The 18,346-nt window shown below is 38.6% G+C and overlaps 1 protein-coding gene across 2 annotated transcripts in view; it reads left to right on the plus strand.

Annotated features, from left to right (window-relative positions):
* Positions 1–18,346, plus strand: part of FTO (FTO alpha-ketoglutarate dependent dioxygenase) — a 375,391-nt gene that overhangs the window by 138,438 nt on the left and 218,607 nt on the right. For both annotated transcript variants that reach the window (XM_059904734.1, XM_059904735.1), the window contains exon 5: positions 16,458–16,537. In XM_059904734.1, coding sequence (XP_059760717.1) covers positions 16,458–16,537 — 80 coding nt within the window. The remainder of the gene's footprint in view (positions 1–16,457; positions 16,538–18,346) is intronic.

Here is an 18,346-nt window from a genome sequence, read left to right on the forward strand (position 1 = left end):
CCACTAGCTCTCTGTTTTACATTTGGTAGTGTATGTTATGTCCATGCCACTCTCTCACTTCGTCCCAGCTTTGCATTTCTTTTTAAAATTATGTTTTTCTTGGCTCAGAAAAACATTAAAAATGAAAATATTAAATAATTATGTTGTCCTTTAACTTATATATTATAATGAATATACATTTTAGAATATACATTGTTTCCCTTTTTCTGTTGTAGGTGATAAACAGAAGTATGTTATTATTTTATAGGAGCTGATATACAAGACATACTATCTAGTCCTGATTTCCCAACTCCCGTCCTCAGATATAGGTGAAATAACTGATAACCTACTGAACTGGGCCAAGCATAGCCCACTGTACCCAAAGTTTGTATTTAGAATCTATTTTCTTATTAAGGTGTCATGTTTGATTTCTAAAATGAATTTTCCCACACCTCCTCTTAGCCAAAACAAGACAAAGATAAAAGCAACCGTGGTCTAAAGCTACCTTTTCTCTTTACTTTTTAAAAGCCAAATACTATAAAGAGCCTTGTGGAGGGACCCCAGCCCTGTGCTGATATCTGAAATCTGAACTTCATAGCACTTATGAAAAGGAAACAGTTTAGCTCAATTTATAATAATATATTGGTCTGCAGAGGAAGTGCAGACTGAACCCTGCTGTCTCAAGTAAATACTCCAGGGGTGTCTGATGGGGAACGTGTCGGGTGCCTGTAATAAATCCACTGCCTGTGGAATTGAGTGAAGGCCCTGCTTGCAGTGCCTGAGGACACGCTTAACTGGGGTTGTCACGGTTTTACTTTTAAATTGGAATCTTTGCCCTAATCTCAGAGTTAGACATGACCAGATTTGCAAACAGATTTACAATTTTCACTAATTTTCCAACCAGGACTTCAAAACACACTTAGAGAAGAAAAAAAAACACACTCTGGTTTTTCTCAGAGTAGGATGATTTACTTTGCCACAGATGTTTTCCATAGACTGAATGCAGCCAGGGAGTTAGGGACTTAAAGGTGGCTTGGAGACAAACTGTGGGTTTGTTTTTTTGTGGAACAGATTATACAGTTCAAGGGACATCAGCCAAATTATGTTCATTAACCAGGAGCTGAGTGTGGAGGTGGGATGGTTCAGGACGAAGGTGAGTGCTAGATAAATATTTTGGGCAATGCCCCCCCCCCATTTGTTATCATTTTTTACATGACACTCTTCAAGACTCTGTTCTATCTCCTCTCTTTACTTTTGTTTCCTTAAATCCAACTACATCTCATTTTCACATATGTGTCATTACTATACGCATCAGCTATTTCAAAGCTTTAGTTGCCAAGTAAAAATTCCATGGCAAAAAAAGAAAACAGCAATATAAATTGAAATGCACAGTATTTCTTTTTTGGGTTGGCATTCCCTCACCAGCAGTTCAGGGTAGAATAATGGAAAGGCCATTTCCCATCAGGTGACCAGGTTCCAGACTCCCCTCTTGTCCGTTGGCTGTGCATTGTTAGTTCCCCTCTGAGCCTCTGCCTCCACTGAAAAACTAGTGCTTCACGATACTTGCTTCCCAGGGTTATTGTGAGGCCAAATCAGAAAGTATATGGGAAAGTGCTTTGTAAACTACGACTTGAACATGGCGACTCATTATGAAGGCTGGGACCTGGGTCATGGTGTATTGGAGAACCAGTGAGGGAGGGGGTGACGGAAGATTGCTGAGTGTTGTGTTCTTACCCTGCTTCATGCCCTGAGTTTAGCCAGCTTTGCACCTAACCATTCCATGTATATATGTCCATAGCCATATAAAGGAACTACAAGAAAGGGAAATCTCCCCAGTTGATTCTTGAGGGTGAGAAGAGTTGACATCTGGCCATTGTTGAATCAGGGCTCTTGGTAACCACAGTCTTACTTTGGTGGGGGCCAGGTTTACTTACAGAGCCTGGCCCATGGATTTTTCTAGATGAGGTTCACCTTCTCTGAAATACCTATGTCTTAGAGCAGCAAGTCCCGGCGCACCGTGAATGTTTGATGTGGTATAACCTGAAAATGTGCCACGCTTCTATTTCTGGAGCCAACCCGAGCCCTCGAGTTGGAGCCCGTAGCTCTGTGAGCAGGAAGAACAGAAGCCTCTCGGAGTTTACCTGGGGCTCCTCTGGGACTTCGCTTGGAGACCATAGTAACTTTGTAAATCCTCCAGATGTCCCTCAATCCTGCCCTGATTTAGACCTTTTATTCAAAGGAAAAGGCTTTTGTTATTTCTTCCTCTGACCCCATTCCCTTCCTCCTCCAACCTCTGACTGACCAACTGAAGTAAAAAGTACCTGTAATATATGGCTTAATCATAAATTCTGAATAATTATACTTTATTACCTCTCATGGGTCTTGAAACCATAGGTGCTACGTTCTGCTTTCTGCCGAGGCATGGGAATAATACAGAAACAGTAATAAATTAGAACTTCAGGCTGCAGTCAGTAAGCTTGAGGAATTGGCATTTAAGTGGAAAGTGCTTGAACAGCTAAATGAGCACCTGTCATGTTTATTTTCGCTTTGAAAAGTAGGAACATGACAGTATAGTTTCAACCGCTTGTCCAATGTGAACTTACTGTGTTCTCCTTCCCTGCTCAGCAACTGCAGTATTTGCTTCTTGCTGTTCACTTTTTTACAGGGTTGAGGATGTGTCTCTTCTCCTGAAACTTTCGCTCTAAAAGATGCCCCTAAAGGCTGACGTTTTCAAACTTGGGCTTTTTTGACTTGATACCAGATTTTTTTGGTATTCAGTTGAATTGGGGAGAGGGCACAGCAGGTGTCATAGGCTCTGAGGATAGGGACCTGAGTGTGTTCCTAGGTACTTGGAAGGATTTGCCTCTCTTACACTTTCTTATCATATCCAGTCTTTTTGCTTATTTCTGTAGTATTTATGTTGTGAACTTTACTTGAAGCGCATGTGATGAGTACCTACTGAGGGTCAGGCACTGTGCTGGAGGCTTTGATATATTTCATTTATTTCTCATAACAAGCCTGTCAGGTAGGTAGTTGTCCCCTTCTGAGCCCCGTTTTTTTCCCAGCAAAGAAAATCGATGGGGATTGACTGCTAGTGGGTAACCTGGTTTCTTTCAGGGGTATGAAAATACTCTGAAATTAGTCTGTTGTGGTTGCCCAGTCCTGTGAACACACTAGAAGGCAGTGAGTTGTTTGGTATGTGGATTACAGTTCCATGAAGGCTTCTTTAAAAAAGGAAATTGAGGCTCAGAGAGGTAAAACCACTTGTTCAAGGTGACATACCTAGTGAAGCTTGTGTTTGAATCCAGGTTTTTCTGAGACCAAAGCTGTTCTTTCTTCCACTTGGCTAGCTCTACTAATTATATAGTCATGGAATCTTTTTTCGTTAAAAGTGTGGAAAAAAGAATATTAATTGAACGATTAATAGATGAATGCACATATATTCTTAGATTCAAACAATATGGAAGTGTATAGAATAAAATGTGGAACTACTCTTTTACCTTCCTCTATCTGGTCCTTTTGTAAGCCTTAACATAAATATAGTTATGTTAAAGTATTTACATCTATGTTACTGCTGCTTTTTAAAAAAAAACACAAATGGGACTTTATATATGTGTGTGTGTGTGTGTGTGTGTGTGTGTGTGTATAGATATATTACTAGAATACTTGCTTTTTTTTTAACTTAATATGTCCTGGAGATCTTTCCTGTCAGTACCTCATTCATATTATTGTTAGTAATATATTAAAAATAATACTTATACTAGGAAATAAAAATTCAAACAGTGGAGCTTGATCTAAAATGTAAAGTGAAAAACTCTTTGCCATCTACCCCCAAGTTCCATTTCTTAGAAGTAACTACTTTTCACTGTATTTGCATTTCATTCTTTTAGTGATTCTCTCCTTCTTAACTCATAAAATATGCTTAATACTTCAGTATTTTCATCCAGCAACTTTAAGGACTATCAGTTTTTTCATGAAGAGAAATGTGGAATCGGCTCTCTTATACTCTTTCTTACTCTCGCTAACTTTTGTTAGTTAACGTTTTAGGGTTTTTTCTGTTAATTGATTCCCTTTGTACCAAGATACAGATGCTCTCTCTTGACTTCTGGTATTTCAGTCGTAGCATTACTTTCACATTTTTGAAGTTCATAACGATTATGTACTGATCTGTAATTTTGATGGGACGACCATGCTTCCTTTGTATATGGATTCTGAAATTTGAAAACCGGTACCTCACAGTGCTAATGTGTGTGTTATTAACTGTAGAACCAAATGGAGTGACTGGATGCATACATAGAAGTTGTCATCCACTGTAATTATTAAACCTCTGTCAGATGAGAGGACACGTTGCAAATGTCAGGTCGAAATTTTCTACCTCATCAAAAGCTCGGAATCATGCTCCATTCTTTAGCTAGCTTTGTATTTGAACCATGACTTTCTTGTGTTGCTCTCCCTTTCCCCGGGACTTCATCATTGCCTTTCTGTATTCTTACTGATGGAAGAGTCGTGCCATAGTGATAGCTCTGTGCCACTAGATGTTTTGTCATACTACTTATTTAATGCTTTGATAAACACTGGCTTCTTCAAACCCACCTGGCACAGTTATCATATTGAGATTTCTTCTCGTTGCACTCCTTGGCAAATTCCATTTTTACTTGGGTCCTGTGTCTTTTGTCTTTTTTGGAATTTTCTAAAAATGCCTTCTGTCTACTTTAGATTCCAGAAAATGTGTACCCTCTACGGTACCTAACACAGTACTTTGAATATGGTAGGTTCTTTAATAAATATTGAATCAATGAGTGAAATGAATGAACCAAAGGTTGGCTTTTCTCCCCTTCATTCATGGCAATACAGGCAAAAGGAAATATTTATTCTATCCTTGAAAGCTCCTGGCTGGAAAGGGTTTTGAAGACCCTCTGCAAAACAGATGGCCATTCATCTAATACTCTGGGGTCTCCAGAGGCAGCTTTTAGAATCTTCCATGACAGTCTATTCCTTCAGTGACCCATGCTTTACTTCCTTGTGGCTAATCCAAATAACCATGTGGCAACACAGAATTTTCCAAAATGACACAGTGTCTGGATCAGTCTGTACATTCTCCTTCACGTTTTTTATAAGAAAACCACCAAAGGTAACAAAAATGTGTTTGTTTTTTTTAACTGAGGATGGATGTGTTACTATGAATTATGAGGTCCTTTTATTCTCTATGGTTCATTCAATCAGTCACACTGTATTGAGGTAATTGTACATCTGGGTTGGGTAGGTGAAGTTTTCCCCTTTGGCTGGCAGTCTTAATATGCCCTCTTTGGCTATTATGTTATCTCTATAACATGACTCCTAAAAGCACGAGCTGTGGGAAGGAATTTTTTAGGCTTTTAATTTGATTGCATATCCTATATGCCCTCTTTGCCACTTCTGTAAAGGCAGTGGAGGAATGACCATGAATGAAGCCTTTAAAATTTTTTATTTATTTATTTATTTTTATTAAAATTAAAAAATTTATTTTATTTTATTTTACTATTTTTTTGGCCATGCCACGCAGCTTGTGGGATCTTAGTTCCCTGACCAGGGATTGAACCCAGGACTAGACCAGGAATGAATTTGACTTTCCTGAATCAGTCAGCAACAGATTTCAAGGCCAGACTGTATACCCTATGATGGCAGATTCATTAAACTCTTCCTGTGGAATAATTCTTCTAGGCCCAATAACCATTTAAAATTTTTAAAAAGATATAAATTATAGTCCTTGGTAAGTTCATTATAGTGGCTTTATCCTAAAATTGGTCCTGGCGCAAACCTTTCTCCTTATATTTGTTCATACTGTTCCTTCCACCTTGTCATGTTTTCCCCTTGTGAGTTTACATGTGTAACTCACCTATTTAGGGGTGACATTAAAAAAATTTAATACCCACAATGGCAGGGGCACCAACTATTCACTGTGTTTGCCATAACTCTCTTTCCCCTCTGGACTGTAGCAATTGATACAGAAGTCTTCTAGAGCTAAACTTTTTCAGAGCCAGTATTATATTATATATATTCTTGTGCTATACACAGCACTTAGTACCTTGTGCAGAATAGGAACTTGCTGAGTATCTGGAGAGAACAGCCTTTTTTTCCTCCCTAAGTGTTAACCAGAAACCATAACTATCTTCCTCAGTTGTCAGTGTAAAATCAGATGCGAGATAGGAGTGACTAAAGAGAGAAGTCAAAAGGTATATGAAGGAACAGAACTTAGAGGTTTAAGTGACTGCTTCTGTTTCATTCATTAACTTCATTTTGGAAGTTCTGGTGCCCAGAGTTCACTGTAGTAGAGGGTGATGTGATGGCTCTGTGTATACAAAATAGGGAGAGAAGAAACTTCATTCAAATTTTCTGTTATCCTAACCTCTGTTCCTTCTCGTCTCTCCATTTCCACAATCCCCTCTGCCCTCCTGTCTCTTGGGAAGAGTTGCCACCTGGAAGAGTAAAGGCAGCCCTTCCCAAAGTGGGATTAAAGTTCTTTTTGCCTATTTAGAAAGCAAGAATGAATGATTAACCTCAAGAATGTATTCTCTTCAAAGCCTAACTATAAACTAAGCATTCCGTAAAAGTTAATTTCAAAAAAAAAAAGAGAGAGAAAGGTGTGTACCCTGAGGTCATCTTCACCTCTGTACTTGTTTTTATGAAAGAGTTTTTAGTCCCCTGGAAAATTATATTGGGGAAGGTTTAAAGAACTAACCAAAACTCTTATCACCCACACTGACTGCAGTGTTCTGTCATTTTTATTTGGGGAATGAATATCTCTTTTCTGAGGATCTCTTCATTGAACATTTCCCTTTGGATTTTTAAAAAATCATCATACTTACTGTTCTAGTTTTTTATTGCTAGGTACAAAAGTAATAATATATGTCATCCAGTCAAAGGTGCTATCAATTTTAAGATGTATTCCAAATTCAGAGATGTTAAATATGAAGAAAAATTAGAATTGATGGTCATTGTAGAAAATTTACAAACTCTAAGAAAGTATAAACTGGATAACAAAAATACATCATAATATCACCACATAGAGATAACATCATTCATAACTATTTGGTCTAATTCCTTCTAGTGTTTTTTCCTATACTTGGAAATATATGTTTATTTATTTTTTTAGAAAATTAATATCATGTTAGGTATAATGTTTTATATCTTGTTTTTTCCATTATTTTTATACCTTGAACATTTTTCCCTATTAAATATTCTTTGAAAATGTGATTTTTAAAAAATGCCTTAAATAGTAATCCCCTAGTTTTGTCATGCCATTCATTTCCAGTGCTTTGGTATCCTATATATCGCCCTGTGAACATCTTTGTATATACATCTTTGTCTGCACCTGTAAGTATTTCTCTAGGAAAAGTTACCAGGAGTGGGATACCTGGGTGAGGGTGAGAGTGTCGATATGTAAAGACTGTCAGACGGTTAATCAGAAAGACTGTTTTCAGTTTACCTTCCTACCTACAGTGTATGAAACGTGGTTATCAGTTACTTCTACCAGCCTATTTATCTCACCCGAGGCAACACTGGGCATTACGATTTAAAAATATTTTTGCCAGTTTAATGAGTGAAAATAACATGAGTGTGACTTACTATACCTACACATATTCATATCTCCTTGAATGGATATAGGATTCTTGAGTAACAATCTTTCCACCTTAAAACTCTATAGATATTGTCCCCTTGACCTCTGATGTTTGATGTTAGGGAGATATCTGAGATCATCTTCAAATTGATTATATTGTGGCAAACTGTGTTTTTTTCCTGTGGACATTTGTAGTATTTTATATTTAATTTTTGAACAGACTATGTTTATATACTTGGTCAGCCATTTTGTAGTACAGACTCAGGCCTTTTCACAACTTTGGAAAATATTCTTCTGTTATTTCTTTGATTATTCTTTCATTTCTCTGTTTTCTGCTTTCTTCCCTAAGATTCCTGTTATATCTGTTCTGGCTTCCAGAATCTGCCCCTCATGTCTTATTTATTCTGTCACTAGTTTTTGTTTTCCCTCCGAGTTCTGGGAGAATTTCTTGAGTTCTCATTTACTTCGGTAATTTGATTTTTCTGCAGCATGCCTTCTGTTGTTCACTCCAGCTATTATCATTTTAAATGAAGCCATACGTATTAAAAACAAGTCAACTCCAAGCAACCTTTCCTGATCTCGTGCTGTTCCATCCTCACAGCTGCTTGCCCCATTTTCACAGGTGCAGTGCCCTCTTGAATCAAGCGGCTTCTTGAAATACTGAGAAGTTTACAAAATTTTTTTCTGTCCATTTGAGTAACACCTTTTCCGAAGAGACAGTTTCTGTCAAACTGGTTCCTTTCCTTAGAACTGTAATACTTTTGCCTGAGTCTAGTGATTTTTCCTTGTCTGTTTTTCCTTATGGAAAAAGGACTAGCACCGGCTGATAGGCAAGTCGGTGTTAAGATTGGTTCTGTGAAAACTTAGTATAGGTTCCTGACCAAATCCTTCACTTGAAGGAGGAGGAAGAAAATGCATCTTTGCAGGGCCAGATGAGAGAGTTGATGAACTGGAGTGTACTGAATGACTTGTTTTTGTCTTTGCGTGGTATAGATGCTCACAGTATGGGCAAACCCTGGCAGCTTTGGGACCATTCCTGGCATACCTGCTCGCTCCAGTTTCTTACCTCCACAATGCCTGGTTCTCTTCTCAAAACGATGACTTGCGCCAGCAACACATCTGGGAGTCTATGGGTCCCACGGGTTGTGTGCATTTAATACTGTCCTGCAGAGGCTACAGGCCTCTGGGTGCCCTGTAGCCTCTCCTTCCCTTCTGCTCTGCACCTTCTGAGCTAGAGGGGGAGTACTCCTCTCAGGATCTGCTTGATATATTTATCAGGATGCTGCCCTTTTTTTTTTTTTTTTTTTTTAGTCCCCCTTTGTTCCTCCACTATATCCCATGGCCAGCTCTGTTCTAACACTTAGCCAGTTTCACCTCACTCATGTCATGGTAAAATCCTTACGGACAAGATCATGTCATACAGCTCTGCATCTCCAGAACTTAGTACAGCTTCTGCCATAAAGGGATGCCAGATAAATAAATTAGGGCTAAATGAGTGCTCTTGAATTGGGGTCCCCAAATGATACACAAGCAGCTGCTTTGGTCAGCATTACCCAGGGACAGTGCCCCTCAACCCTCCTCTGCATGAGAATCCCCTGGGACAGTTTCAAGAATACAGTGCCTGGGCCTCAACTCTAGAAATTCTTTTTTATTATTATTATTATTTATTTATTTTTGGCTGCGTTGGGTCTTCTTTGCTGCGCGTGGGCTTTCTCTAGTTGAGGCGAGCGGGGGCTACTCTTCGTTGCAGTGCGTGGGCTTCTCATCCCGGTGGCTTCTCTTGTTGCGGAACACGGGCTCTAGGCACACGGGCTTCAGTAGTTGTGGCTTGCAGGCTCTAGAGCGCAGGCTCAGTAGTTGTGGCGCACAGGCTTAGTTGCTCTGTGGCATGTGGGATCTTCCCGGACCAGGGCTAGAACCCATGTCCCCTGCATTGGCAGGTGGATTCCTATCCACTGCGCCACCAGGGAAACCCAACTCCAGAAATTCTGATGAAGCTAATCTGTTGTGGGTCCAGGGCGTCAGTATTTTTTTTTTTTAATTGAAATATAGTTGATTTACATTAGGGTGCTGCCCTTCTTTAATCTCATTCCACTTATACTGTATCTAGCACAATTCCTTGTAATTTCTGGCGTATTGAGAACCTTTCCCTGATGTTGAGCACTGAATTTAAGTCTTAAATTCTTTGACTATTTCATTGATCGTCTCATTGGGAATCTAGGAATGGGGTAGGTAGAGGCCTGGGTCTCTACTGTCATCTTGCCAGGAAGCCTCCCCTCCCCCCCTTTCGTTGGCTATTAAATTCTGAAAACATTCTCAGTCATGGATGTCCCCAGATGTAGGAAAAATAAGGTCATAAATATTAAGATTGAGGGATGAGAATGGACAGGTGAGTAAGAATGAAAAGCTTCAGTGATTGTGTGCACCTGGGAAGATTGGATTTCAATATTGGGCTTATTTAGCTCAGGAGTGCCTTTAGCCAAGCTCCTGATTGTTACTTTAAGAAATTTGGGGATGCAGTAGCCTCTGGTGACACACTGGACAACAGAACCAGGGAAATAAGGGCTGGGTTAAACTTAGCGTGGCCAACTGTGCCAGATTGTCTGGTGTGGGAGTGGGGATCTCAGGATTCGGGCCTTCAGTGTTACAACCAGGAAAGCCCTGGGCATGAATTGATCACCCTAGCGTCAATTATGCCACTGCATCTGTGGTCTCTTATATATGAGATGAGATTTCATGCTACAGTGAACGTCCAGAGTTCTCCCTCACCCACTGATAGAGCACGCAGCATTTAGCCTGCAAAGACTAAGAGCTTCTTTTCCATTTGTTTTGTTGAATAAATTCTACAAACTCTGATTCCACTTGAGTAGAGAGTCAGTTTTTAGCTGTATTCTGAGATAGCTCTGGAAAACTGTCATTCTTTAGTGTTTTCTTTCTAAAAATTTTTAGCATTAATCTTTAAAGCTGGGCATGTCTTTAGTGTATCCTTTGAGACGTGAGATGTACAATCCGTGAGGCTTGAGCCACTTTCATAGACTTAGAATTTTAGATAAATTAGAAGCTCTTCAGTGAAAATTACGGGGTTCTTTCTAAAAGTCATAAAGGATTAGAGACATTTGGGAGCAATCTCAAAAGAGTTGTTTGATTAGAGAGTTGCCAAGGATTTAAATAAAGGTACAAGCCTTGGAGTATTACTTCTAATGTTGTGTTTGCCACTTGGCCTGCCTCAGATTCGTGGCCCCTCAGTGGAACAAAAGCACTTAACAGATCTGTTTATTAAGATGATTTTTTTTCCTCCTTATGATGTCTTTAGAGCCTACTGTTAATAGCCTGGGAGTGATAAGGCTTTTATTTGGGTAGGTGAGAATGGCATCTATGTATTTCTTTTGTTTGTTTGTTTGATCTCCTTTTTAAATTTTATTTTATTTTTGGCTGCACCACGCAGCATGTGGGATCATAGTTCCCCAACCAGGGACCAAACCTGCACCCCCTGCATTGGAAGCGCGGAGTCTTAACCGCTGGACCACCAGGGAAGTCCCCAGCATCTATGTATTTCTTAGAAATTGTTTCAACTCTTTATGAGCACCTGGGCTTGGGGAAACTCCTCCAACCCCTGCTTTTTGTTTTTGTTTTGTTTGTTTGTTTGGCTTTGAAATCCCCCTTTAGATAAAATAGTTCAGATCTACCAGAAATTCTCAGGTGTGTCCTTAAGCAGAATCCTCAGAGAGAGCAAACTGGGGAAGAGAATGGACATTCAGTCCTCTTCAGGCCTTAAGCCACACTTCTGAACCCAAGTCAGCAGAGGTTGGATCTGTTTTGATCCTCTGTATTAGCTTTCCTTGTCTTTACATTTGCCTTTAATACTCCAAATGTATCACTGCTGTTTTTATCCTCACCTTTCATTGCATCTTGTGCTATTTGTTCATACAGTGTCCAAATATTTTGTGACTTACTCATCTTCAATCTGTTGTTCCTGTGAAAATCCCAAAAGTTGCTCTTAATTTCACTCTTTCCATCCCTTCACTTACCCATCCATTAGCAGGTCCTATTATTTTCCTCTAAAACATTCTGAATCTGATCGCTGCTCACCATCTCCCCTGCTGTCACCAGGTTTTTGTGGGGACATATTTTCAGCTCATTTAGGTGAATATCAAGCAGTGCGGTTGCTGGGTCTGATGGTAAGAGCGTGTTTAATTTTGAAAGAAACTGCCAAACTGTCTTCCAAAGTGGCTGTACCATTTCGCATACACACCAGCAATGAATGAGAGTTCCTGTTGCTCCACATCCTCGCCAGCATTTGATGTTGTCTGTGTTCTGGATTTTAGCCATTCTAATAGCTGTGTAGTGGGTATTTGTTTTAATTTACACTTCCATGACAAAGGTGGTGGAGCATCTTTTCATGTGCTTATTACAATCTGTCTATCTTCTTTGTCTGTTCAGGTCTTTTGTCCATTTTTTAATGAGTTGTTTGTTTTCCTATTGTTGAGTTTTAAGAGTTCTTTGTATATTTTAGATAACAGTTCTTTATCGAACATGTTCTTCGCAAATATTTTGTATGAGTCCAAGGCTTGTCTTCTTAATCTCTTGATGGTGTCTCTCACAGAACAGATTTTAATTTTTATGAAGTCCGGTTTATCAATTTTGTCTTTCATGGATTGTGCCTTCAGTGGCACCTAAAAAGTCACTGTCACCCTCAAGGTCATCTAGATTTCCTCTTAAGTGTTTTATATGTACACGTTTTACATTTAGGTCTATAATCCATTTTGAGTATATTTTTGCATGTAGATGTACAGTTGTTCCAGCATTGCTTTTGAAGAGACTATTGAAGTCTTCCCTTCACTTCAATCTTCTGGAAGAGATTGTAAAGAGTTGGTATTATTTCTTACTTAAATGTTTGGTAGAATTCACTAGTGAACCTATTTGGGCCTGGAGCTTTCTGTTTTGAAAGGCTATTATTTATTGATTCAATTACCTTAGTAGCTACAGGCCTATTCAGTTTGTCTGTTTCTATTTGTGTGAGTTTTGGCAGATTGTGTCTTTCAAGGAATTGGTCCATTTCATCTAGGTTATCAAATTTGTGGGCATAGAACTGTTCATGTTATTACTTTATTTTCCTTTTAATATCCATAGGTTCTATAGTGATATCCTCTTTTTGTGTGTTCTGTCCTTTTTTTTTTTTTCTTGGCCTGCATAGAAGCTTATTGAGTTTATTGATCTTTTCAAAGAATCAGCTTTATTTCAGTGTTTTTCTCTATGGATTTTGTTTTTGACTTTATTAATTTCTGCTTTTATTTTTATTATTTCTTTTATTTTGCTTACTTTAAGTTTAACTTGCTCTACTTTTTCTAGTTTCCTAAGGTGGAAGCTTATTGATTTTAGATCTTTCTTCTTTTCTAACATGCATTTAATGCTACAAATTTTCCTCTTGGCACTGCTTTTACGTATCATACAAATTTTGCTATTTTGTATCGTTATTTTCATTTGGTTAAAGGTATTTTAAAATTTCTCTTGTGATTTCTTCTTTGACCGTGTGTTATTTAGAAGTGTGTTCTTTATTCTCTGAGTATTTTAGAATTTTCCAGCTATCTTTCTGTTACTGATGTCTAGTTTACTTTCTTTCTGGTCTGAGAGCAGACATTGTATGATTTCAATTTTTAAAAAATTTGTAAAGGTGTGATTTTTGTTCAAGAATGTAGTCTATTTTGATGAATGTTTCACATGACCTTGAGAAGATTGTGTAATCTGCTGTTGTTGGATGAAGTAGCATATAGATGTCAATTAAGTTGATAGATGGTGCTCTCGAGTTCCGCTATGTCCTTACTGATTTTCTGCTGATGGATCTATTCACTTCTTTTAGGGGATGTTGAAGTCTCTAACTATAATAGTGGATATGTCTGTTTCTTCTTGCTGTTCTATTAGTTCTTGCCTCACATACTTTGATGCTTTATTATAAGACAGACACACCTTAAGGGTTGTTACCTCTTCTTGGAGAATTACCCCTTTATCATTACGTAATGCCCCACTATATCCCTGATAATTTTTCTTGCTTTGAAGTCTGCTGTATCTGAAATTCATATAGGTACTCCAGCTTTATTTTTGATTAGTGTTTCCATGATATATCCTTTTCCATCCCTTTACTTTTAATCTATATGTGTATTCATATTTAAAGTGAGTTTCTTAGAGACAATATATAGTTGGGTCTTGTTTTTTCATCCACTCTGACCATCTCTGCCTTTTAATTAGTGTACTTAGGCCATTGACATTTAAAGTGATTACTCATATAGTTAGGTTGAAATCTATCTTATTTGTTAATGTTTTCTATTTGTTGCCCTTGTTCTTTGTTCTTATTTTTCTCTTTGGTCATCATTAAAAAAAATTTTTTTTTCTGTCATTCTCCCTCCTCTGAGACTCAAATTACATTTATGTTAAAATGCTTAATATTGTCTCATAGGGCATGGATGCTCTTTCAGTTTTTTATAGTGTTTTTCCTCTGTGTGCTTCATTTTGGGTAGTTTCTGTTCCTGTGTATTCTACTTCACTTATCTTTTCTTCTGCAGTGTCTAAAGTGCTGTTAATCTCTTCAATGTGATTTTTATTTCATTTACTATATTTTTCATCTTTAGAAGCTTCATATTATATATATATGAAAGATATGTATATGAAAAAAAGAAAGATGTATTTATCTTGTGTATCATATATATCATATATCTTTTATTTCTCTCTGCTACTTTTTGGTTGAATACTGGATATGGCAAATTTTATTTATTGGTGCCTGATTTTGTTTTTATTTGTCTTTTTTTTTTAACCTATGGGTACTGAGAGCCATAGGTGATTTTTATTTTACTTTACTTGTTTTATTTTTAAAAATTTTTATTTATTTATGGCTTCATTGGGTCTTTGTTGCTGCATACGGACTTTAGTTGTGGCGAGCGGGGGCTACTCTTCATTGCGGTGTGTGGGCTTCTCACTGCGGTGGCTTCTACTCTTTGTTGCGGAGCACAGGCTCTAGGCATTCGGGCTTCAGTAGTTGTGGCTCGTGGGCTCAGTAGTTGTGGCTCGGGGGCTCTAGAGCACAGGCTCAGTAGTTGTGGCACATGGACTTAGTTGCTCTGCGGCATGTGGGATCTTCCTGGACTAGGGCTCAAACCCATGTCCCCTGCATTGGCAGGCGGATTCTCAACCACTGTGCCACCAAGGAAGTCCCGCCTGATTTTGTTATATTCTTCTAAGTAGTGTTGGACTTTGCTCTAGTGAGTAATTAAATTATTTGGAATAAGTTAGATTCTTTTGAGGCTTGCTTTTAAGCTTTTAAGTGGATCTAGGGCAGCCTTTAATATAGTACTTATTTAACGCTACTACTAAGATTATGCTTTTCTAAAGACTCTATTGTCTCAGGTAGTAGGAACCATTCTGGCTGCTGAGAACACAGAGTATTCCTGGCCCTATGTGAGGTCTGAGATTTGTCTAGCCTATAGCTTTCTGGAACTTCTTTTCCTGGCTGTGGGAAGTTTTCATTCACACATGCACAGATGAATACGTAGCCAAAGACTTGAAGGAACCCTTCTGTAGATGTCCGCTTACTCTCTCCCTGTGTGGGTTCTTCTGTTCCAGTATTCTGCCTTACAAATCCTTGCTGCCTTGGCCTTCCTAAACTGGAGTCTCTGTCTTCACAACTCAGCAAGAGAGAAAACTGAAAACTCTGAGTTCTGATATCCCCATCCCTACTCTGTGACTTTGAAACTGTTTCTAGCTAGTAAACTAAGGCTCACCTATTTTATTTCTCCTATCTTTGGGGTCGCTGTTTTCCAGTGTCAGAAACCTTTGTTTCCTCTTTTTGGTCTGTTTTATAGTTTTTTAGGGTAAGAAAGTAAACCTTGTCATGGTTACTCCATAATGTCCATAAGCAGGAGTCCAGCAATTGGCATTTTGCATTTCCTTTCTTCTGTTTAGAGGTAATTTTATAGGTTGTTTTTGCTGACATGTAGGGGGTGTGGTGGTCTTTGCTTCCTAGTTTAAGTCATTGTCTTTCTTAGTATCTTGCTAAGAAGCCTCTGTTGCTTACATAGGAAATCATGTGTTGCTGGGGACAGTTTGGTTCTCTTCTTTGTAATAGAGGACGCGACGTCCTAAGCAGAGGTGTTACAGATTTTGCCTCACATGTGGCATCATTTCTTAGAATACGCAACAACTTGGCCATTGGTTTTTCTCCCACTGCATGTGGTTTTAGGCATATTCTTCAGCTGATGAATTCACCACCTTCTCCATTCTTGGGTCGTGAATCTGTAGGCTTGAATTCTGTTCTGAGAGCCAAAGCTTTGCAACATGCTGAGTTGGTTGGTTTGCTGCCTGGAAAATTGTTAGGGCAAAATTGATACTTTGACTGGGGAAGGAAAGAGGCAGATTTTCAGACGAAAGATGTTCAACTCCAAATAATACAAAAAAATTTTGGCTTATTCTAAAGGCATGGGTAGAATTAGATGTATCATGAGAAAGGGAAAGAAGTTCAGCCCATAAATAGTGGTGAGTGGGTATCATAAGACTACAAATAAGTAGGGTAACCCTATAGCCTGTTTGCTAAGGACAGTCCTGGTTTATGCCTGTTGTCCTGCAATAATTATTAATAACATCCCCTTCCACTATTGAAAGTATCATGGTTTTTGATGGTTTTATACCATATGACTATATATATATATGTCATCCTACTTACAAAGAATGGTTTAAAGAATACATGGTAATTGTTAATTCTTTGGTTCTTGTCATTCTTCTTGAATGATGGATTTACTGTTTACTTTGTGTTTTAGTGAAATCGTATTCAGTGACTGATAAGTGTGTGTTGGGTGTTTTTGGTTTTTTTTTTTAATTTTTGGTATTTTTCCTGCAGATGATCTCAATGCCACCCACCAACACTGTGTTTTGGCTGGTTTACCACCTCGATTTAGTTCCACCCACCGAGTGGCAGAGGTAAGTGTAAATAAAAATGTGACTCAAACTTAATTGGATGTGACAGAAGTGGTTGCATGAGCAATTTATCATAGAACTTTGGAAGAATATTTGATAGGAAAATTGCTTCCATCTAACTAGACTTTAGCCTCTATTTACTTGCTTTTTTAGCTTTGAGTTGTGTTGGATCCAGTTTTTAAAAGTGTGTTCACAGCCTGGGATAAGTATATTTTGCTTCTTTGGGGTTATGTTTCTTGGAAAAGGTGCCAGCAAGAGGGCACCTTGGCAGGTGTTGCTGGTTAGAGATTTTCTAAGGGGTTTGTATCTGTCAAGGTCAAGGGCAGGAGATGGCCAGAACAAAATAGTAGATTTGTGTGCTTGTGCATGTGTTAGCTGTGACTGGGCTCAGATGGTTGAGAATTTATATTTCCCTTAACTTTTGGGTCAGGCTTCTGGGCATGTGAATGTAAATTAAGGAGAAAGTTACAGTGGTGCCAGGGAATTTCCAAACTCCCCAGTTGTGTTCCTAACCCAGACTTTATTGCTAAATTCTGCCACCACTTGCAGTGGCTGATAGTCAGCTGATTAGACGAGTTCAGAATGGAAACTTAAGAGATGAGGGAAGCCTTTAGTAGTCACCCTGGAGTATTGTGTGTGCTCAGTTAAGAAGTGTTCCAGAGGGCAGGGGAATGATCATGAAAAGGATTACAAGTTGACCTCGTATCCAAGCTTGTTATCTGTGCTTTGCTTTTATAACGACTTTTCACTGTACCACAAGGGGACCAGTGTGAGAAAGTTGGGCAGACAGGATACAATAAAGTGGCAGGGAAACACAAGCACAAGACCTTTCCAGTCCTGAGACTGTGTGAGTCTATAAGGCAGTGTCATGTCTTTTGGTATTTAGGTAGCTTTTCTAGTGGACTGGTCATGTTGCTAGGTGGCAGAGAGGACATGAGTATCTGTTTAAATCAAGATGCCAGCAAGCCCATCAAGCATTCCTTCCCCCTTTTCTCCCTTTCTTCTCTCTTCCATTCAGTCATTCATCTAAATATTTGAGTGCCTGTTCTATGTCCAGCAGCAGCACTAGAGGCATGAGAGAGAGAGAGCCATCAACATGACAGGTATGGCCACTAGCTTTGCTGAACTTCCATTTTAGTTTGAGAGACAAATATTAAATAGATAAAAACACAAATAATTATCTTAGAGACCTAAAAAAGTAAGTTCTGTTAGGAAGGAAGAAAGGAAGGAAGGAAGGAGTGAGTGAAGGAAGGCAAAAGGAGTGAGCAAGCATTTATAGAGCATCTAATATGTGCTTTGTATTGTACAAAGAAGACTTCATTTTTTGTATAATGCAAGATGATATAGACATCTGTCTTTCTAGCTAGAACTCTCCCAAGAATTCTTTAGAGTATGTGGCTACTTATGTGTATCTTTGCACCTTTCCTAATCCAGTCTGGAAAAGTGGACAAGATGATTAGTGCTGTGCTCAGAGGGTTGGTACAAAATGATGAATAAGAAGTTTCGCAAAATGTATTTGATAAGGATAACAATCATATCTAATTCATAGGGTTCTTGTGAGGATTAAGTGAGTTAATACGTGTAAGTCTTTTAGAACAGTGGCAGGTATAGAGTATGCATTCAAAGAATTTTAGCCACTACTACTATTATTAAATTACTACTGCCTCTACGACTACTGCTGCTGCTGCTGCTGCTATTACTACTACTGTCTTTTCAGTTATCCTGATGAAAAGCTAGTAGGAGGCAGGAACAACAAAAGCTCTTTGTGTGGAAGGCTATTCTGTCTCTATTTATACACTAGAATGTACGTAA

This window comes from Balaenoptera ricei, chromosome 19 (genome assembly GCF_028023285.1).
Source record: "Balaenoptera ricei isolate mBalRic1 chromosome 19, mBalRic1.hap2, whole genome shotgun sequence".
Taxonomy (NCBI): domain Eukaryota; kingdom Metazoa; phylum Chordata; class Mammalia; order Artiodactyla; family Balaenopteridae; genus Balaenoptera; species Balaenoptera ricei.